General features: G+C 42.4%; 1 protein-coding gene across 1 annotated transcript in view; it reads left to right on the top strand.

Annotated features, from left to right (window-relative positions):
• Nucleotides 1–23,484, top strand: part of ATRN (attractin) — a 2,639,854-nt gene that overhangs the window by 261,920 nt on the left and 2,354,450 nt on the right. Inside the window, exon 4 of the mRNA XM_044064458.1 lies at nucleotides 14,297–14,425. Coding sequence (XP_043920393.1) covers nucleotides 14,297–14,425 — 129 coding nt within the window. The remainder of the gene's footprint in view (nucleotides 1–14,296; nucleotides 14,426–23,484) is intronic.

Genomic DNA, 23,484 nt, shown 5'->3' on the forward strand with positions numbered 1-23,484 from the left:
AAACCAGGAAAAGATAAATCTGTGCTTCCGTACAGCAAGACCTGAATACAAGTGTTTAGGGGTACTTAACAAAAAAATGGTACTGCAGTGCTGGCCAGAAAAAAAAGAGCAGGAGAGTGTTAAACTGCTTTTAAAATATGTTCAAATTTTATTCTGCTACACTTAAAACAGAAAGTGTGTTACACTGAAGTGACAAACTGCTTTTAAAGTTGTTAATTCTACAGAGGACTTTTTTTTTTTTTTTTTTGCCCGCTGTCCATATCTCTTAGCTGTCCATGATTTTTCCTCATATGTTTGCCTGCCCTTTGCAAAAATTTTGAATTTCCAGTAAGTTAATGAGAATTAAATCAGTTAATAATGCCAGAGTTTCATACTAATTGTTAGGAAATGTATGTTGATGCAAAATGTGTTTGATTAACTTTTAAGTTAATTAGGTCAGCATTTAAAAAACTCCCCCTGATTTGATCCTTTGTCTTTCCATTATTTTTGGATTTGTCCAGATTTTTTTTTACCTCTGACTTCATTGATACCAACCTGGACTTCAGTGCCCCACTTCCATACCAGGTCTACCAGCATCTTTCTACTCCTTGGACTATGGTATTGTTAAGACTGTTTGTGGATCGTAAGGGCATTCTTGGGGCTTGGATGTGTGTGCTTGCATCGTTTTTTTTTTATGTGCCTTACCCACTTTTTCCTTGTTCCACTCCCCCATGTTCATTGGTTGCATCCATGGGCAGATACCCACTGTGCCTCCCCTTTAGTTGCCCAAGGCACTAATCCAGCCTGGGGCTGTGGACTGTAGTTAGGGTTTATCCCACTGCGCCACCAAGCAGTAGAGTTGTCCAGAATTCTTAATCGAAGTTGAGAGGTATGCTGCTGACCAGCAGTGCCAAGTACTTTATCAACTTTCAAAGCTGGTAAAAACACTTCACTCTACTAAAGTTTCTCTTTTCTTCCTTTGTGGCTTAAAACATTCCCACTTAATGTCTTTGATAAAACCATACAAATAATTCTTCACTTGGACTTGACAGTTCATTGTTTTGACCTACAACAGGAGTCTCTTTTAAGACTCTGTCACATCTGAGGCATCTGTGTGAGCTGTGTTTGAGCTACTCACCTCTTGTGATATATGCCTGAATTTTGCCAGCCTTTCTTTACCTGTCTTGAGCATAATTGAGCACATTGAGAGGGATGATCCTCCCTATTATTTTGTAAACCTTGACAGGAATTTTGCCTCCATCCCCCGAACATGATTTTTAGATTTTAAATTGCACCCATTCTTCCAAGACACTTTTGCCTCAGCCCTGGTTGTCCTGGAGCTACAGGCTGTTCTATAGAGCCATGTCTGGTTTTCTACAGGGTGTGTGTCTTCCTCAGGATTAGCCCTTCCCCCCCCCGGCTTTTTGCAAATTTGCTTTGTATCTGCATATTCTTTCACCTACTTGCCACTTTGTTGTGGACTCAGAGTAAGTATTGTTAATAGTTTTTGCTTTCTAAGAACAGTCTGCATTACCAGTAACCTGCTCACCAGCCCGGAGAACATCAAAGGCAGATGGAAGGAGCATTTCCATCATGTTCTGAATGAAGAAAACTCCACAGAAGCTGCACTGCCCCAGGAACAGCCTATGATGAGAAAAGAGGAGCCCACCTTAGAAGAAGTAAGAACAGCACTAATGAAGATGAAGTCAGGGAAAGCAGTAGGCTCTGATGAGGTCACAGCAGATATGATAAAGATGCTGGATGAGATATGGGAGAAATGGCTCCTGGGGGTACTAATAGCAGTATGGAGTGAGTGGCATATCCCAGATGACTGGAGAATAAGCATACTCGTGCCAGTGCACAAGAACAAAGGGGAGATCCATAACTGTGGGCAGTACAGAGGCATCAAACTCCTATCACACTGCATGGAAGTTCTGGAGAGAGTGATTGATAAACAGATACGCAGAGTAGTAGAATGTAAGATGGGAGATGAGCAGTTTGGATTCAGATCAGGATGCAGCACAATTGACCCGATGTTTGCATTGAGACAGATACTTGAGAAGAAGCTAGAGATGAGGAGAGAGTCCAACTGGGCATTCCTAGACTTGGAGAAAGCATATGACAAGGTCCAAAGAAAGCTGATCTGGGCAGTACTGCGGTGGTTTGAAGTCCCAGAAACATTGGTAGATTAGTGCAGGCTATGTACAAGGACCCAAAGACTCTGGTATGAACAGTTTTCGGCCTCACAGAGGGGTTCCCAGTGGGTGTGGGTGCACATCAGGGTTCAGCTCTGAGCACACTGCTGTTCATACTAGTGATGGATTACGTTAGCAAACAGGTTGGAGAGGGCGGATCAACAAAGCTGCTGTATGCAGACAATGTGGCAGTATGGGCAGACACTGAGGTAGAAGTTCAGCAAAGGATAGGAGAATGGAATGCAAATCTGAAGGCACCTGGGATGAAACTAAGCACAGATAAGACATGGAGAATGGCAACAAATTGGGAAAATCAGAAGAAGCTGAGAGTAGAGATAGGGAAGATACTGGAAAAGGTAAACGGCTTCAAGTGTCTGGGAGGAGTAGTTGAGGAGAAGGGTAGTCTGAATGAAGAGGTCAAAGCCAGAATTAGAGGGGCTGCAGCAAACTAGCATAAAGTATCAGGTGCATTCTGTGACAGAATGCCAAAGAAGCTGAAAAGTAAGGTGTGCAAGACACTGGTGTGACCAGTTACTACTGTATGGTACAGAAACCTGGCCAGTAAAGGCAGAACAGTTGAAGGAGCTAGAGATGATGGAAATGAAGTGCCTGAGAAAGGTGATAGGATGCACGCTGTGAGACAGATGAAGAAATGAGGACATGAGCAAAAGCCAAAGTAGCTCTAATTATAGAAACAGTCAAAGAGAACAAATTACGGTGGTTTGGGCACGTGTAGAAAAGCAGAAGACAATCTGGTGAGGAGGATTTGGGACAGGAAGAAGGTAAGAGGAAGCAAGGATGTCCAGCAAAGAGGTGGATGGATTGTGTAAAAGAAGACCTGCGACAGTCAGGCATGAGTGTTGAAGGCAGGAGTGTGGCACTGAATCGTGAGAGTTGGCGACCGTTAACACGATACCCCGACCCCATATAGAAAATTGGGGAAAAAGGGGGATGATTATTGAATTTCAGGGTATATTTGTGTAGCATTACCTTATGTCATTTGAAGTTATTTGCTTCTTTGAATGGAGAAGAGAGGTCTACTAGGGAAACCCCTGTGAAGATCTGAGATTTAAGTTGTTGCGTATTAGTAACTTTTCATAGATTTTTGTGCATTACACAGGCATATATGTGCACCTAGAATGTAGTGTAAATTCATTGATATAGCTGTTAATTGGTTGTAATGTCAAATATTCACTGTGAGGCTGCAGTTCCTTCTAGCTTCATGTCACAACAATGCAGGTAGGTTAATGGAAAGTAAAAGTGTCTGGAAAGTAGTTGCTAATGTGTCTAATTGTCTTACAGCATTGAGTAGTGAGAGTGCTGCAACACTGAGTAGTGAAAGTGCCTTTTTTTGTTTTTTTAATACCTTTATTGAATTATCACTTGTGATATAGGCAAATTTGCATTTATACAAAAATAATCGAACTGTATTAAATCAAACTTACACATTGTACTTGACCTATATTGTTATATATATCATATAACCTAAGTAACACTACATAATTTATTCAATTCCTATCCTTTTTTTGAACAAAAAACATCTTAACATCTTTATTAAACCATCACTTACGACATAAGTAGTCATACATTTATATAAGTGAAAATGAACCAGAGTGACACAATCCTAGTTGCAAACCATACTGACACACTCCCAGTTGCAAACATTATACATCACTTATAATCTACCCAACCATTATTCAAACAATGCATAGCTCATTTAAGTCCTAGCTTCTTTTAAACTGGATTCCTCCCCTGCATGTATTGTTCCCACAATTTTCATTTTGTCCTATTTAGTTTGCTCCTACCCTTTTCTAAAGATTTCAATTCCAGTTGTTTTATCTCTGTTATATTCTCTACTTCTTATATAGTTAGTTTAGATACTGATTTCCATTTTCTAGTAATTGCTTTTTTTGCAGCCACCATTATTAGACACAGCAAGGCCTTACCATGTCTATGTAATTCTGATTTTGTATCATAGCTTAGAAAAATCAAGAAAAATCATCTCCCTCATCACACCACTGCCCACCCAGCGTCTCTGACAATGCATCATACAGGGAATCCTTAAATTCTGCCAACCACTGCACTCCCAGAAAATATGTTCCCAGTTGCCTATTTCTTCCCCGTCACACCTCCAACGTTTGCTCTCTACCTGAGGAAAAATTCTCTGGAGTCTACTTGGAGCATAAAAATATCTATGTAAAGATATTTTCAAGCAAATGTTCTAAGTCTTCTAGGTTTTGTTGAATATTTGGGAGACCTACATATCCCATTGTTTCTTTGTGAAATGCTTATCCAGTCTCTCTTCCCATTCCTTTCTAACATCCTCTGATTCTTATAGTTATCATGCAGTATTTTATGTGCTCTATTATTAATTCCTTTTTTAATAGCAGCTTCTGTTCTAGATTCTACTAAAAATTCTACCAGTGCTTTTCTTTGTGTAGGACCCCCCTGTTTCTTTCCTTTTGCCTGTACTCTGATATTAATCCTTGATAGGGAAGCCAGTCTCGAACCTGCAATCCAAATAAATTCTTGGCCTCTTCCCATTCTGTTACCTTTACCTCTCTAGTTATTTGCTCCCAATACCTTGGTTCCTTTGCCAGTTTTCTCCAATCAGTTCAAACCTTCTCTTGCCTATTGCCTATTATCTTTGAAAACAAGTATGACCTTCAGCTTTTACTAAGTTCAGGCAAACTTGCACAGTATAGCGTACAACTTTTTGCAAACCTGTAGAACTAGCATAATTTACTTGCTGAATCTAAAGTACTTTTAAGCTGTCCATTTGCTTATCTTGTATTTCCCTGAATTCTGCCTCTGCCTTGGGATCTCGTGTAGTACTTTAATTTTTTAAAAATTAATTATTAATGACTTGGTGTCAAGAAAAGGTAATGGCATTATGAAAAGTAGTAGTAGTATTGCATCATTTTTATTTTAATCACCATATCATCAAATTAAATTATTGTTTTTTTACTTGAAGTTTTCATTCTTAGCCATTTATAGAATCTAAAAATTAGGTTTTATTTCTGTCGACTACATGACATTTCTAAATTGGCATAAATGACTCAGTGTTAGTTACAGATTCTTGACGCACACACTAAACACTGAGTTGCAAATTCGGCTTTTCAGATTAGAAACACTGATCAGTAAACAGTAAATGCACATCCAGATTCTGAAGCATGAAGGCCACCTCATTGAACCTCATGGACTGTTAGGTTGGCAGTCAAATGTAGAATTCATTGTCATTGCCTGTTTAACTTGAAAAGGTGTACTTAATTAGAAAGTAAGTTTGTTAAAGTCAAACCATCATATGGTCCTGAATCTGTTTGAACTGCTATGCCTTTTTAGGCCTCTAGTGTCCGTAACATTAATCTCTTTCTCATCTGTGTGTGTGTGTGTGTGTGTGTGTGTGTGTGTGTGTGTGTGTGTGTGTGTGTGTGTGTGTGTGTGTAAATGTAAAAAAGTGTAAAATGTATGTATACATCTACAGATATATGTATGTGTACAAATCTTTATGTAGAATGTATGTGCATGTATACACATAAGTATGTGTATATAAATCTGTATGTATCTAGATTTCGTTTTAGTTATTTGATGTTAAACATTTTACAGCTCATTTACTCATAGTTGTTTATCTGCATATTCCAGTGCGATATACTCTAATATATAGACTGTGTCTGTAAATGTACACACTCATAAGGATCATTGCTGCAATAGCCTAAGCTATATGAGCTGTATCCTGTGCAGGATACAACAGCAGGATACCTCCTAAAGCTTTCAGGGTACTTTACCTCATGTCCAAACCATTAGTTAGCGTGCACTGAGCTGACTAAAAGTCAGGTTTAGGCACAAAGCTTTTGGAGCTTTCCTGATACCAAAGTGAGTGTTCCTCTGCAAGCTTTCAGTGGTTAATGGCTGGCTAATACTTTTCCATTGCTGGACAAATAAATCCTCTTGGGGGGGGGGGGAGCTTTCCACTTTATATTTTTATAACCGCAAATGCACTTTTCTGATTTAAAAAAAAAAAAAGAAAGTTAATTAAGCTATGCAAAAGTGTTTGCCATGTGACTTGTACATTTTTAAACAAGAGTGTTTTTCTTTTATGGTAAAAAGTTAAAACTTAACTTTAAACTTTTTTTCTGGTAACATTTTCTGTTTTTGTGGACTGGGTAAGTTTTTAAAGTGAAATTTGCTGTGTTTTAACAGGGAAAAAGTTATTTTTTTACAACTTGTCTGTTTTACTGACTATTACTGTCATGTTTCCTTAGGAATCGGGCACCTTTTGTGGCTAAACCATGAAACAACTTATGGGTTCTTCAGTTCTGTCTTCCTGCCACAAAAAAAAAAAATGTTAAGCAGCCTTTGTCACCACAGTAGGCTGATAAAATACCTCAGCTGCAGCTATGGTCAATGCTGGTTCCTTGGATCACTCATCTTTTTCCTTGGATCCTGTTGGTGTAGTCCCCACAGCCCCCCCGGACCAGGGGTTAGATGCATCCTAGACTGCTATTGGAGTGCCCTTGGTGGGTGTAGAACAGTGTGCGTGTTGTAACTTTAAGAAGAATTTCCAAGTGTAGGCACGTGCACATCAATAGTGAGCATGTGCAAGTAGCAGTGCCATTTTGAGAGAACAGCCAGAGTGTTAACATGTATGAGTGCAGTAATCAGTCTGTTCATAAGTTTAAGTTACCAAGCCTTAATCCTGATGTGTTGGTATATAGTAAAGCTGCTTGAACCGAACCCATAACTGTTGATTTGTTTTATCCTGACCGAGCAACATGGTGTCAGAACCGGGATTAAGAGTGCAACTTCAAGCCATGAGGTGCATAGATGACTGTGAAGGTATACTGAGCAGGTTGGGTGATACAGTGCTCAAACGATTAAAAAAGGCCAGAAATTAACTTCAGATAACCAAAACTCACACAAATTATTTATTTTGCAAAGAAAACAATACAAAGCATTCGTAAAGCATGAAACTCATTATTAATCAAATGAGTAGCACAAGACGTATTAAACAAAATACAACGCATTGTTGATTAAACTGTTAAAAACTAAGATATCTGATAAATGATCAGAAATACTTGTATGGGGTTCAGAGTTGCCTCGGATTTGCATAATAAGCATGTTTAAAAAAATGAGCAAAATAAAAGTATAATGAGCATGATAAGAGGTCAAATGGGCATAACTAGTACAATAAAAGGACAAAATCCTAGAAAAGCAAGGTGACTGCATATTTTTAGTAAACAACTGTCTTTTGGCATGCGCTACTATTTCGCCTTGACCAAAGCCACTCAAAGCATAACTAGAGTCGTTCGAAGTATCTGAGTGTGCAAAGTGTTTTCAGTGCATGCTTTATTACAGTGTAATTATTTGAGTTTACTGTGTGCAAAGTGCAGTTATTTTGTAAAGTGCAGTCAAAGTACAGCCATTTTGAAAAGTTTCTTGTGCCGTGTATATTTATTCAGAGTGCCGTTATTGACAGACTGCCACAATTTCAAAGTGTTTTTTATACTGTACAGAGTTATTTCTCAAACTACTGCCAGTTTGAAAAGTTTGTGTTGTGTACAGTTCACTTGCAAAGAGCAGTCATTTCAATGTGTTTCTTACACTGATAAAGGTTGGTTTCACAAAGTACAGTGACTTTAAGGTGTTCTTGTGCTATGGAGACTTGTTTAGCAAAGTGGAATTCTTTCAAAGAGCCTGTTGTGCTATTGGGCATAGTTACACAAGTTCTAGCATAAATTTCTGGCCTGTTATGTGTGTGTGCGTACATAATTTCAAGCACCATTACTACTGTGTGTTGATGTGGCAGAGGCATTTCGAAGACCCATTCCTCTTGGGTTTGGTCATAATATTGCAGAGAATTGGAGAGTATTTGAGCAGGTATACAACATTTTCATACAAGCAGCTTTTTCTGACAAAGATGTGCGTATGAGGGCATTTATTTTGTTTAACTTGGTGGAGTCAGAAGCCATTGAACAAGAGTGTCCATTTGTGTATTCACCAGCAGCATATGCAGGAGAGGGGAAAACCACCATATTGTTGTACCGGCAGAATCAGGAGTGGACCCTGAGTACTTAAAAATTAAATTTAGAGAAATGTGTAACCCCCCCCCCCAGACAAATGTTCCATTGGAGAGGCACCTCTTTTATAAAAGAGACCAAAAGCCAGGAGAAACCTTTTCAGCCATTATCACTGACTTGAGAAATAAATCTAAAATGTGCAGATTTGGTGATTTAAAAGACAAGTTGATAAAGGACAGACTTGTCTGTGGTGTTAATAATGCTGCAGTGAGAAAGAGTTTGCTTCGTGACAGTGATTTAATGTTGAGCAACACTATAGAGATTTGTCAAATCCATGAGCTTACAGAACGGCACACAGATATGCTTACAAATAAGAGCATGGTTTCAGCAGCCTCTAGAGCAAGCGTAGACAGCATGCAGCATGTGGCTAGCAGAAGCAGGCCTAAGCACATGGCAGCTGCAGCCCCTGCAGGTTTTCCAGGGAGGACCCATAACTTTCCAGCAAGTTCTAAGACTAGCTCAGCAAAACATGCTCAGTGCAGTATAAGGGTGAGTCAGCAAAAAGTTTTATTGTTAACTGTTGTAGTTGTGGTGCCAATCATGAGTCTAAAAGAGAGAAGTGATTAGTATTTGGTCAGCAATGCCATAAGTGTAAAAAAAAAGTTGAACCACTTTCAAAAGTTTTGTAAATAAAGCAAGCCTATTCAGTTGTTAAGAAAGGATACTCATAAAAGCATGTTGATCATGTAGAAAGCAGCAGCCCTACTTTCTCTGTAGGTAGTGTATCCGTGTTTGGTGAAAAGGTTAATGCTACAGATTTGTTGGCAAAGAACAAAGTGGTTTGCAATGTCCTGATCAATGGTAAACCCACAGAGCTCAAGGTGGACACTGGTTCAAAGTGTAATATTATATCAGCAGAAGCATTTGCTAGAGTAAGAGCTGGTGAACAACTTAATTTGGCAAATTGTGGGAAGCTTGTTGCTTATGGAGGCGAAGAGCTTCAAACAGTAGGTGGTGCTTTCATGCTATTCGGCTGGGAACAGTTACAGCTTGCAATTCTATGTAGTCAGAAGACATGTGCAGTCATCATTAGGTCTCAGAGACAGTTTAAGAATGAAACTGCTTTCTTTTACCAAAGAAGTCTGTCATGTAAACACATGTCCTAGTTGCAGCTTCATCGATGCTATTTTCTCAGAGTATGCTGATGTTTTTGACAAGCTAGACAAACTTCCAGTTGTGTACTCCATGAAAGTTTACCTAGAGATTAGTCCAGTGGTCAGACCAGCAAGGAAAGTTTGGATAGCTATGCAGGTCAAAGTCCAGTTAGATAAGATGGTGCAGCAAAGTGTGATTTGTCCAGTCACAGAATCAACTGAGTGTCTTTCATGGTAAGTTGCTGATAAGAAAAGCTCAGGTGAAATCAGAGTATGGACTGACTCAAGAGACTTGAACAAAGCATTAAAGAGACCTCATCATCCTATGCGTACAGTCGAGGAGGTTGCCGCCCTCATGCCAAGTGCCACTTTTTTCTGTCTTGGATGCAGAGAGTTCATTTTGGCAAGTAATGCTTGATCACAAATCTTCACTGCTGACTACAGTCAGTACTCTATTTGGTAAATACGTATTTCCCAGAATGCCTTTTGGAGTAATTTCTACCAGTGAAGTCTTTCAGCGTGCAGTGCGCACATTTTTTCGGGTTATCCATGTGCTATAATAATGGATGATTTACAAGTTGGAGGTAATGGGGAAGCAGAGCATGACCGAAACCTCGGGAAAGTTCTGGACAGCATGCATAAAGTGAAATTGGAAGCTCAGTCATCTGAAATGTAAATTCAGGCTACCAGAAGTTACTTATGTAGACCATTTATTTACCAGTACTGGCTTACGACCAGACCTTTCCAAACAAGCAGCCATTCTTGAGATGCCAGGTCCAATGACCAAAGCCTTACAGCATTTCCTTGATATGGTTAACTATTTGGGCAAGTTTATGCGACTTCAGTGAGTTACCAGCGCCCTTGAGAGGCGACGCACAAAAATGTTGGTTGGTCATGGTTGGAACAGCAGCAGAGAGCATTTGATAACCTCAAACAGCAAGTGTCCAATCCACCTACATTGAGATGCTATGATGTCCGCAAACCAGTAATTCTTTCTTGTGATGCTTCAAAGTTTGATCTTGGTGCAGTTATTCTTCAAGAGGGCAGACCAGTTGCCTATGCATCTAGAACTCTTACTCAAACTGAAATGCAGTATGTTGAAATTGAGAAGGAACTTTTTCGCAATTGTGTTCGAAGTTCCATGATCATATTTATGGCCGAGCTATCCAGATTGAGACTGATCATCAGCCTCTTGTCACTATTTATTTTAAAGAAGCCTATGCATACAGCTCCAGCAAGAATACAAAGAATGATGCTCAGATTACAAAAATACCACTTCAAAAATGGTCTATACAAAGGGCAAACTTCTTTTATCTGGCTGATACCTTACCCAAATACTGTAGAACAGCTTGATGCAGAAAATTTTGACTTCGATGTTATGGAAGAGCGTAATTTTCCTACCACGAGACTTGAGCTGAGAAATCATACAAAGACTTGATCCAGTTTTGCAGCAGCTCAGCCACACTTCATCAATGTTGGATGGCCATCAAAGCAATCTTGTACTGCCAGAAATACAACCTTATTTTTCTTGCAGAGATGAGATGCTGATGGAAGATGGTATAATTTCCAACGGTCTTAAAAGTTATTGTTCCTACTTCTTTACAACATGAATACTTTCAGATTTTGCATCGTGACTACCCAGGTACTGAAGCTACCAATAGAAGGGCGAGAGGACTAGTATTTTGGCCTTCTCTGTCAAAAGACTATAATTTCATCTTGTTCAGTATGCAATAGTACTAAACTGCATTTAAAAAAGAGCTGCTTCAGCTAAGCCAGATTCCTGAACTACCTTGGTCAACAGTACCCACTAACATATTTGAGTGGAACAATTCACTTAGTGTTGGTAGACTCTTTTTCATGCTGGTTTGAGATTGATTTGCTACCTAACCTAACATCCAGTACCATTATTACTATGTTGAAACGTCATTCTTTATTCCATGGTAGTCCACATGTTATTTCTAACAGTGGTACCCAGTTTACCAGTCATTTATTTCAGAATTTGCAAGAGTAGAACTTTATCCATATTACCAGCAGTCCAGGATACCCACAGTCAAACAGCCTGGCTGGACGTGCAGCACAGAGTGCAAAACAATTGCTAGATAGTTCAAAGTGTTGACGGTACAGCTGTCTTCTTGAATGTACTTAATCTCAGAAATATACCCTGTGACAACCTACTTGGCTTACCTGCTCCGAGACTTCTATCTAGGCAAACCAGAACAACTATCGGTTCTAGTTTGTTGGTGCCTAATGCTAAAAACAGAGCAATCAAAGCCCAGCTGTTTAAAAAGCATTTGAAGTCCAGCTATGATAAAACGAGCAGATTTCTTCATCCATTGAAAGAAGGCGAGACAGTGAGGATGCAAATGGCGAAAGGCTTTGATCGAATTGGTAAAGTGAGAGGTATATGTGCCGAGCCGAAATCCTACTTGGTGGAATCTGAGGTTGTATAATACAGGGGAAACCACAGGCATCATCTTCCGGTGTCTGAATTGATATTGCAGCATCTTACCTGTGATACAGACTCTAGATCAGTACAACTCAGAGAATGTTCCTGTTGAATGCGTCCTGGTATGGGTTTCCCATTCCAGATGTCCTAGATGTCCCTAAAGTTGAACATTCCTTAAAAACTGTCTCCGTTGCTAGATCCAGTTCTAATTTTTATGCTACACAATCGGGTCATATTTCTAGACCTAGGGTAAAATACTTTGCAACCTGGACATAATTGTTTGTTTTGTATGATTCCATGTCAAAGAATTTGTTCTGTGTAATTGCATGTCAGAGGATCATTTCTGTACAATTACATGTCAGTGAATGCTGTCATTTTAGTGTATTATCTATTTTTCAGAGGAGGGATGCTGAGTATATTGGGAAAAGGATGCTAAGGATAAAGCTACCAGGTAACAGGAAAAGAGGAACGCCTAAGATACGGTTTATGGATGTGGTGAGAGGACATGCAGGTGGTTGGTGTGACAGAGCAGGATGCAGAGGACAGGAAGAAATGGAAACATTATCCGCTGTGGCGACCCCTAACGGGAACAGCTGAAAGATGATATCTATTTTTCAGAGGGAGGCTGTAGAACAGAGCGTGTGTTGTAACTTTAAGAAACATTTCCAGGTGTAGGCACGTGCATATAAATAGTGAGCACATGCAGTCACCAGTGCCATTTTGAGAGAACAGCCAGTGTTGACCTGTATTAGTGCAGTACTCAGTCTGTTTTAAGTTTATTTAAGTTACCAAGCTTTAATTCTGATGTGTTTGTAGATAATAAAGCTGCTTGAACTGAACCCACAACTGTTTATCCGGTTTTATCCTGAACAGACGAGCGATAGTGGGCAAGGGAGAGCCCTTCTTGTTGGTCATGAGAGAAGGGACAGGGAATGGTGCTCTGCTTAGCCAGAAAGCTGTGCCCATCCATGGAGAGGTTTTTGCTGGCAAAAGTGGGTCTGTTTCCTTAGATATTCCTGTCAAAAAGAAGTTAACTTGAACACAAGTGTTCTTATCTTGTCTCATTTGTCATGGGCAGGAGTAGTTTTATTGAGTGTAGCTCAGTGTTTGGTGCAAGCTTTTGACCCTTACTCTGTTTCTGGTAAAAGAAAGGGATGCTTCATGTTCTGAAGAGATTCAAGAGTTTGAGCTTCAAAATGATTCTGAAAGCACAGATTGTGTTATTTCCACAGCATTCTGATTTGAGGTTCTGAGGAGCATGTGGTTTTGGCCACTACTTTTGAATGATTCTTTCTCTGAAACCATTTCTAGAGTGAATCAGAAAATGTATGTTGATGCAAAACTTATTGTTTTAACTTTAAGTGAATTAAAGCAGTATTTAAAAACTGTTCCTGATTTGATCTTTTGTCCTCCAATTATTCTTAGATTTGACAGAATTCTATATTTGGTCCCCTCAGACCTCATTTATACCAGCCTGGCCTCCAGTGCCTCACATCTCTGCTGGGTTTACTAGTATCCTTTATCCCCCTTCCCCCCGGGACTCTTTCCAGTTTCGAGAGGTTTTATGATTTGTTAAACTGGAATTTCCAGAACATGCTCCTGTTCCTCCTATTCTGTCTGCTTTGGAGGATGTTTTCTTACAGCCTGCTGCCCCAAAGAAAGTAGATAGATTGTGTAGAGTTCCTCAAGTTTTTATACACTCATCCCAGCTTTAGTGAATCCATCTGCTGCTAAACACACCAATTCCTCTCTTCTGCAGCAGTGGCCCAACCTATTTTGTTTGAGAATCAGTCCTTCCTACAGTTTTCTTGACAGCTGGAACACATGAATTTTATTATCCTTGATGGTATAAGCTGCATCTCTGTGTTACTTGATTACTGCTTAGCTACTCATTACATGTGCTGTTTATAAAACTGTGTTGAATATTTGCCTTTTATGCTTTCTCAACTTCGTGATTGTATTGTAGTTGCCTTGTGCTTGAAAATGATCATTGCTTCTCTAGTGCACATAGCTGGTTAAGGAAAACCAGAATGTAAGTAAGCTTGAATGAGTTATGCAAACTGAATCCCTGGTGGGAGACATTTACTTGTGTTTGTATCCTCCAGGAAGTCTACCAGTGACTTCATTGTGTTGCTTTATGATTGGATGTCCCACATCGGTGCTACAGTACTTTTTACATTTAGTCTTTACATTGGGAGGGATCAACTTACTATGAATGTGAGGGATATCCATTCACCCCTTACAACATGTACTGCTACTATTTTTGCCCTGTCCCCAGTTTCCGGTTAGAAATTTAGGTTTGTAAGTGAGCCATAGTTGCAGTTACCTCTTTTACTGTAGCATTAGTATATGCATCAGGCTGTAGATTTTTGCTAACAGCAGCCTGTACAGATTCCTGTTAATGTATATTATCAGAAACGTGATAAGACCGTCTAGAATGTAATATAGAAATGGCAAATATAATCCAAAAATCTTGTTTCTGTTTTGTCTTTCTTTTTCCAATAGTGGCCTCATTGTTCCAGAGAAGTACGGTAATGAGACTATTCCAGAAGTCGTTGCCAAGTCTGGCTATGCCTTGTTGCACTTTTTCAGTGATGCAGCATATAACTTAACTGGCTTCAACATCACTTACACGTAAGTGAAAAATTAAAGTTTTGGTATTCCAGAAAAGTAGAGAAGATTTTCTAAATGCTGTGGAAGGAGTGTAGTTTAAGTGATGGTGTAGTGATATGCAGCCTAAAATAAGGTAGATACAGTTGAAGTGTGCAACTTCTGTTTTCCTACTTGTATGATTGTGAGCAAGTCCTTTAATCAGACAAACCCTCTCAGCTATCTTTAATTTTGCAGAATTCACAGATTTTTTGACTACATTTGAACTGTTCATAAAATTTGTAGCTTTCTTAAAGACATGAAGTCTTAAACTTAAATGCCTACTATCATTTCGTGACTTCAGTGCTCAAGGAAATGCAATCTAATAAAAATCTGTTAATCTGAAGTAGTTGTCTACATTTGATCTTCAACCTGTGGGGTTTATGGGTCCATATTGGATCTGACTTTGCCGCATATCCAGCATCTGATCAAAACTCAAAGCTCTTCCCCCTTACCCGTAATGCCCCTGTCTCCTTCCTCCCTTCAGATCTCGTTTGCCACCTGTGAAGTCCGCATTGTGGTCTGAGCTTTCTGTATAGAAAGTGTGGTAAGTGTTGTTTTTCTGGGATTAAATCTTCTCTCTCTCTGTCTAACATTCCTCTCTAGTTTATACCTTCCTTCCCCATAGTTGTCTATTTAAAAAAACTCACCCTTTCCTTGGTGTGTATGGTTTGAGTGCTTGTGAGTGTGCTGGGCTTGCTTTGGGAAATGTCTGACACTCCAAAGCCAGGGTTCAGAAAGTGTAAAGAGTGTGGCCATAAGCTCTCCCCAGCCGATGGCCGTACTCTGTGCGTAGTGTGTCTGGGGGCAGCCCACCTTCAGACCTCCTGCTCCATCTGTGCCGGGTTTAATCCCTGGGCACTGAAGGGCATGAGGGATAAATTAATACTTAAGGGCCTCCTTCCCACTTCGGGGACTCAAGTCCCTGTGCTCCCAGCTTCTGCTTCTACCGACTCCACAGCCCTGGGGACTCGGACTCCCTCTGAGTGGCCTGGGATGGGGAAAAATCTATTAAGAAGGATAGGCCGAGAATGCGATCTCTGGATCGCTCTGCACCGACTGGCCCTCCACCTAAATCTAGGTCGGCTGCAAGACTAGATTCTCCCCAGCTCCAGTCTCCCCGGAGCCGGAGGAGCCCCATATCCGGTCACTGGTGCAGGCTTCTCCTCACCACCCTTCCAGGCCGGTGTCGGTTGCCTCCTCCTCCCACTCCACCTGGAGCCATAGTGAAGCAGAGATGGACAGGTTAATGTGGAAATTTATCCACACCCAGATTCAGATGGAAGTCTTACCTGTCACCTGTCCCTCCGGAGCAGGGAGCACGCAACCCTTTTTTCACCCCAATTACTCCTTCTCAAATCTGACCTTCGGATTTGGAGTCCTTGGATCCGAAGACTCTTGAGGTCAAGGGGTCGGCGCCGACAGTACCTTGTACCTTGATGCCAGCTATGACCTTGAGCAGGTCTGATCCGACAAGCTCTTGGAGCCGTAGCCTCGGCATCGTATCAAAAGGGTTGATGTCAGCTAAGAGTTTGTCAGAGTGCAGCCTTCCTCTCAGTATCTCTGTGCTTGGAGGCTCTGCTCTGACACCCCTGTCTGGTCAGAGAGTGACTGCTCCTATTGGCTTTTCTCAGGATATCCATTCCCCTTCAGCTTTCGATGTGGTGGAGAGAGTTGTCTCTTTTTCTTTGAGACCCTTGACCATCTTGTCCTTGGACTCTGCCCCGACTCCCTCCGTTTCAGGTACGGCTCCAGCCATCCTGCCATCTCAGGGACAGCCTGCCACCATTTTGCCTCAGGAAGCTTCCCCTTGGGAGCTGCAGGACGTTGGCGAGTCCTCCCCAGAGATTGCCACTGAGGAGATCCCAAACAAATGCACGTACAAAAGGAGGCACTTAGACGCCCCACCGGAGTCACTTACTGAAGACACCCTGACATCCTGGAACTCCTTCGCCTGGGGGGTGGTTTGCCCAGAAACCTTCCTCGGATGAATCTGTGTTCCTCGAGGCATTTGGCGCAGAACCCTGTACTTCCTGGTTGTCCCCTCCTGCAGATCCGTTAGTGGACCTTGTAACATCTTGAGCGTGGAAGGGACCGGACATGGTGGAGCCCATCCCAAAGCACCTGGAAAAAGTTTTGAGCCCCCCATCAGGGCACACTGGAACAAGGAATCCCCACTTGATGCTATGATAGTGGCAGCTGCTACTAGGAAAGAACTCGCTCAGGAGAGCTCTACAGTTCATCCTCCTAACCGAGAGTGTAGGGAGATGGACCAATTTGGGAAGCGGGTGTACACTTCAACTTTTTCTGTAAGAGAGCTGAATTACATGGCACATGTGTTTCGGCTGCAGCGAGACCTAGTGAAGGAGATTGCTTTGTCGATCCTTGAGTCCATATCGGCAGAGGACAAGAAGATGTTTTCCGCTCATATGGCCACTGTGAAGTCAGTCGCGAACACTTCTGTGCGTTTTCTCTCCCATGCTACAGAGGGAGCCACTAGGGCAGCTGGTACAAGCATTGCCATCAGGAGACATGCCTTTCTCCGGCTCTGTCAGTTTTCGGAAGCTTTTAGGATGTCATTTACCAATACCCCATACGATGGTTCCTCCCTTTTTGGGAAGTTTGTACATGAGACTTTAATTCAGAGTAAGAAGGATAGGAAGACTCTGCCTTCAGGCTCCACTTCTCTGCCCCTCAAAGATCCTTTTCTAGGAATTAGCGAGGGACTAAGAAGATATAGTTCCGGAAGTCTTAGACTTTTCCTCGAGACGCTCAGGACTCACCTTCCCCCCAGGGGCAGAGGGGAGGAAACAATAGATGTTGCCCTAGAGGCAGAGGGGGGTCCGAGAAATTACTGGTCTCTAACCTTTCTCAGACAGACCCACACAGCAGCCCTGAATGGTTGCCCAATTGTTCTTCTTTGGAGTCAGTCGGGTTTGTTTATTGCTACACCTAACGGAGTGGGAGTCCATCACAACAGATCGTTGGGTGTTGCAGATATATCCAGAGGCTATTCAGTCTCTTTCCTCGGGCCACCTCTTTCACCAAAACACTTCCCTGGACATTCCACCCGTGCACAGGGAAGATGCAGCACTGGAAATGCCAAAGCTGATAAGAAAGCAAATCATCCAACCTGTCCCTCTTGACCACTCTGGATCAGGCATTTATTCCATGTTCTTTTTGGTGCCAGAGAAAACAGGGGACCCAAGATCCATTTTGGATATATCCAACTTGAACCTGTCAGTGGCCAAGGTGAAGTTCCAGATGGTCACACTTCACTCTATCCTGCCCTTTCTGCAGGTGAACGGCTGGGTGTGCGCTATTAACCTCCAGGATGCATGCTATCACATCAAGATGGACAGGCACTCTCTGAGGTTTCTCCGCTTCCGGGTAGGAGCCAGTCATCAGTTCAGAGTGCTCCCCTTTGGTCTCACCACAGCCCCCAGGGTGTTCACCAAAGTGATGTCAGTAATAGTGGCTCACCTGAGACTCCAGGACATTCATGTTTTCCCCTACCTGGACAATTAGCTCCTTGCTGCCCCTTCCAGGCATCAACTTTGTCAAGTAAGGGATTCCTTCATTCTGCTAGCACAGAGGTTAGGCATCACCATCCATCTCGGCAGATCATCTCTGGACCCATTTCAGACCTTAGACTTCATTGGGGCTTGGTTAGACACAATTCAGACAAGACTTTTTCTTACTCTAGACAGGATGCACAGTCCTGAAGCTACATGTTCTTTACATTCTTCAAACTCACTGTCCGACAGCAGAAGTAGTGCTATGGGCGTTAGGGTCCATGGTGGCCACTATCAATCTTTTACCCTTGCTGCATCTTCACATGTGGATCCTACAGTGGACCCTTTCTATACAATGGTCCCTGTTATGCCTCCCATTGTCTCGTCCTGTTTAAATCTCAAGAGTGTGCAGGGACTGTCTTCGATGGTGAATTAATTCCCTGGACCTGGTCCGGGGACGTCCTTTTCTTCCACCATTTCCCAAGGCAATGGTGACTAAGGATACCTCCCAGCTGGGGTGGTGGGGGCATTGCTCAGGAAGGACAGTTCAAGGCATGTGGTCCCCCTACGAGACCAGTTTGCATATAAATGTCCTGGAGATGAGGGCGGTGCTTCTCTGGTTGCAGGCTCTCCATGCCCATCTTCCCTCAGGAACTATTGCTTTCCAGACAGACAAATATGTCTGTGGTCTGGTACATCAACAAACAGGGGGGAACCAGATCTTACCCCCTTTGTCACAAAGCCATGAGAGTGTGGAAATGGGCAAGCTCCACTGGCCGTTTTCTGGTGGCAGTGCACATTCCGGTGTGATACAAATTTCTAGCGGACAGGCTCAGCAGTTCTATCCTGATATCTTACGAGTGGTCTCTGAATCTTCAGTAGCAGAACAGATCTTTCACAAGTGGGGTCTGCCTTGCTGCGATCTATTCGCCTCTCCTTCCAATGCGAAATGCAGCGAGTTCTTCGCTCTGAATCTCCTTCGGGGGAAGCCCCCAGAGATGCTCTGATTCATGCTTGGCCTCCTGGTCTTCTGTATGCTTACCATCCCGATTTTCTTCGAGTTTCACTGTTGCAGTCATTCCATTTGGGTAATCTGCTGGCAGGTTGCCCTCAGTCGGCCTGAATTCCAAAGTCTTGGGTCCTGCGTCAGTTGCTGTCTCCTCTTCCATGACGTCAGGTTGTCAGGGGTATAAAACAAGCAGCCGAAGCCATTTTCTTTCATCTTTTTTGCCACGCGGTGCCCGAAGCAGAAGCATTTCACAAGTGCCGGTCGGCCAACTCCTGAAATATTCGAGTTTGAGTTTCAGAACCGAAGTCTTCACTAAAGCTAAGTACCCCGTTGGGGAAACGTTTTTTTCTTGCTCCATACCGATGTCCGAAAAAGTTAATAATTGTATTACTTGTGGGAAGCAAATACCTCATAAGGTTTTTCATTTATACTGTATCCCTTGCCTAGGCCCTGATCACAACATGCCTGGCTGTCGTTTTTTTGCTAGATTTAACCAACGCACTATTAAGTGTCTGTATATTTTTGCCTCAGAGTATTTTGGAAACAGATTTAACTACCCAGAAATGTCGTCGGATCGCAATCTGACTACCGGAGTACATAAAAAGTGCAAAGAAAAGGACAGAGAGAGAGAGACATTCGAGGTCCAAAACCGATGAAGCTTCTCCTAAGCCAGTCGCCGGTTCGCCAGTACTCAGAGGCACTTTTGCAGCTTCTGATACCCACTACTTTCGAGTCGCAGGCCCCTACCAACACCCATGGGGTGTCCGGCATGCCGCGAGATACTCAAAGTATTGGACCCATGGATGTATCTCACTCGGATGGGTCCAGAGCCGCTGAGCAGGCACCGGTTTCTGAGGGTGTATTCAGGCCTCAACATTTTTACATCAAACCGACGACAGCTGCAAAACCAAAGACAAAAGCAACTTCTAAATCTAAAAAGCTGATGCATGAGCCATGTGCACAGGCCTCTATGCCTAAAAAACAGAGGATCAAAATGGCTGAAGACCTTTTTACCTTTATCAGGGGGTCCCATCCCCCTCCAGATAAGAGGCCTAGGCAAGACACCGATTATGAATCTTCAAATCAGGTTTCTATTTCTTCTGATTCCTCTTCTGATCTGGAATTATCTTTACCTCCCTATGAGGATTGTGATGCAGAGGAGTCTATACCATCTGCATCACCTCCTGAGGATTATTCATTTGGGGAAACCTTGCATACTTTGAGGGAGCATTTTCACTGGGAGAGTCAAGATTTCTCAGAATCAAAAAAGAGGCTCCGGGATTTCCTTCTCCCTCAGCACAGGCCTTTAGCCATACCCCGTTTTAGACATTGTGGATGATGTGTTCTCGGAGTCAAGTTTGACCTCTGATTCCTTGCCTCCGGCTCCCAACAAGCCTGATAGATATTACAGGGTCCCTGACTCGCACAAATTTTTATTTAGAAACCTTGCTGCTGATCCTGAAACTATTTTGCAGGGTCCAAAGGGAGTTAAAGCCTCAACAGCAAAAAATCCTACCCCCTCTGACAGAGATTCAAGGGCACTGGATAGATGGGGGAAAAAAGGTTTATACATCTGCAACCTTGGTAAATTAGGGCCTGAAACTGCCAGTTTCATATGCTCAAGTATCAACAACATGTTATGGGATTGCTGAAACAGAAAATGATGTTGATTTCTGAATGTGCAGAAAATAAAGAATTGCAGGAATTATTGCATGCAGCTGAACAGGTTGGAAAGCATTCTTTGCCATGTGGTTTGATTCCTTAGAGGCCTCCTGCAGGGCCGCAGTTACTGGATCTTTGATTAGGAGGCATGCCTGGTTAAAGGAACAAAATTTGCATGATCATGTTAAAGCTAAATTGCTAGATACACCTTTACAACATGATACTTTGTTTGGTATTAAGGCAGAAGAGGTTTTAAAGAAAATGGAAGACAAAGCTAAGTCTATGCAAACTGTAAAAGACTTCTTACAAGTACAGCCACCAAGATTCAGTAGACACTGTCCGACAAAAAATTGGTCCTTTCCTGTGTCAGACAGAGCTCAAAGGGGCAAATCCAGATGCCCTAAGGGTTGCAGATACCAGGCGCAAGATTCATACAGGTCAAAGCAATGGGGTGCTTCTACCTCCAAAGCTGGAGGAGATAAAGCGCAAACGTACAGAAAGCAGTCCCAATGACTTCCCTCTGCCTTCACCAAGCACTTATCTTTTGGCAGCACCCCTAGGGTGAAAATGAGCACTTTTTGCTCAAAATTGGCAGTTAATAACCCAGGACAAGTGGGTGCTAAACGTAGTATCACAGGGATACAGATTCCATTTCCATACTCTGCCAATGGCAAACGGTTGGCCAGATCTGCCAAAAAATTAATGGGCAGAGGTGCAGAAACAGGTTATGTCCCTCATGGATAATGGGGGCCATTCAGCCAGTGCCAGAACAGGAAAAAGGTCAAGGTTTTTACTCGAGACTGTTCTTAGTACCCAGAAAGGACAAGGCTTGGCGGCCAGTACTGGATTTATCGATTTTGAAAACATACCCGGACATTCCAAAATTCAAAATGCTGACTTTGCAGCAGCTTCTACCCATGCTAGGCAAGAATGCTTGGCTGGAGACATTAGACTTAAGAGGCATACCTGCATGTCCCAATAAGGCAGTTGTGCAGAAGATACCTCCGATTCAAGGCTGGCTTAATGCATTACCAATTCTCTGCACTGCCCTTTGGCTTATCTACTGCTCCCAGGGTCTTTACAATGTGCCTGGCACCAGTGATTGCATTTTGCAGACAAAGAAGTATACAGATATATCCTTACTTGGACGACTGTCTCATTCAAGCAGAGAACAAGGACATTCTTCAACACCTGGCGTTTGTGAAAAGGCTTCTAACATGCCTAGGGTACACAATAAACGAAAAGAAATCACAACTGGTACCCTCTCAAAAGATAACATTCCTGGGTGCAAGCTTGATTACAACTGCCCAGATGGCTTACCTCATGCCAGACAAGCAAAGGCAACTGACTACTTACTTCAAACTGATGGCAACAAAAACCCAGTTAACTGCAAGACAAATTCTGCAGGCTTTGGGCTTCATGGCGTCCTGCATCCTACTGATTCCTTATGCAAGACTGCATATTAGGAAACTTCAATGGTACCTAAAAAGTTTATGGAATCAACATGGTCACAGTCTGGAAACAATGATTCCTCTCATTCCCTGCCTTCAACAGGAGTTTCTATGGTGGGCAAAGGCATGTCACCAAAACATGGGATGGCCCTTCACCCTACCCTCTCCCAGCCAAACCTTAACAGCAGACGCATCAGATTATGCATGGGGGGCTCACATGGTGGGAAGATGCATTCAGGGCATATGGACCCCAAAACAAATGCATCTACATATCAACCAGAAAGAGATGCTAGCTGTTCAAAATGCACTAACAGCCTTCAAGGACTTACTTCATCCAGGACAACTACTGATAAAGACTGACAACACCATGGTCATGTGGTACATAAACAAGCAGGGGGGCACTCACTCATACCCCCTTTGCAGATTAGCCATGGCACTGTGGGACACAGCTTTAACTTACCAAATACATCTTCAAGCTCAATTCCTGCCAGGAAAGCAAAATACTCTGGCAGACGACTTAAGCAGAAACCTTATGGATCCTCACGAGTGGAAACTAGATCCACAAGTCTTCAGCATGATAACAAAGAAATGGGGGAGCCTGGACATAGATCTATTTGCCTCTCCTCAAAATTACCAATTGAAAAGATTCTGCACAAGGACTTATCACAGACAAGCATGGAAAGTGGATGCCCTATCCTTCAGTTGGAAAAACCTATCCGTTTATGCCTTTCCTCCTCTTCTTCCCAAGGTCCTAAAAGTCAGACAAGAAAAACCAAAGATGATAATTGCTCCGGACTGGCCCTGCCAATACTGGTACCCAATCCTAAGGAACTTGTCTCAATACCCAGCTTGGACCTTACCTCAAAGACCTCAACTATTGTCCCAGCAGAACAATCAGATCCTGCACAAACAACTCCAGACACTGAACCTGACAGCATGGCTGATCATATAGTTATACAAACAACACCTCTCAGTAAAGCTGTGATGGATGTCAATTTGGAAGCCAGAAGGCCTAGTACTAGAAAATCTTATGCTGATAAATGGAAGAGATTCTGTGCTTGGAATCCAAGCACAAGGAATGGATACAGCAGAACCAAATATTCCTCATATATTACAATACTTGACTGAGATGCTTGACAAAGGCCTATCCTTCTCCTCAATTAAAATCCATGCCTCTGCCATTTCGGCTCATTACAGTACAGAGCCACCAATCTTTTATCACCCTTTACTAAAGCAATATCTTAGAGGAGCGAAAAATTTAAGGCCTCCCAGATCATCACCAGTACCTGCATGGGACCTCAATTATGTGTTGGAAAAGCTCACCCTGCCTCCATTTGAACCAGCTGCTACTGCAGATCTAAAGTTCTTATCATGGAAAACAGCTCTGCTTCTAGCAATTACTTCAGC

Source organism: Protopterus annectens, chromosome 2.part2 (assembly GCF_019279795.1).
Source record: "Protopterus annectens isolate FY-2018-M chromosome 2.part2, PAN1.0, whole genome shotgun sequence".
NCBI classification, from domain to species: Eukaryota; Metazoa; Chordata; order Ceratodontiformes; family Protopteridae; genus Protopterus; species Protopterus annectens.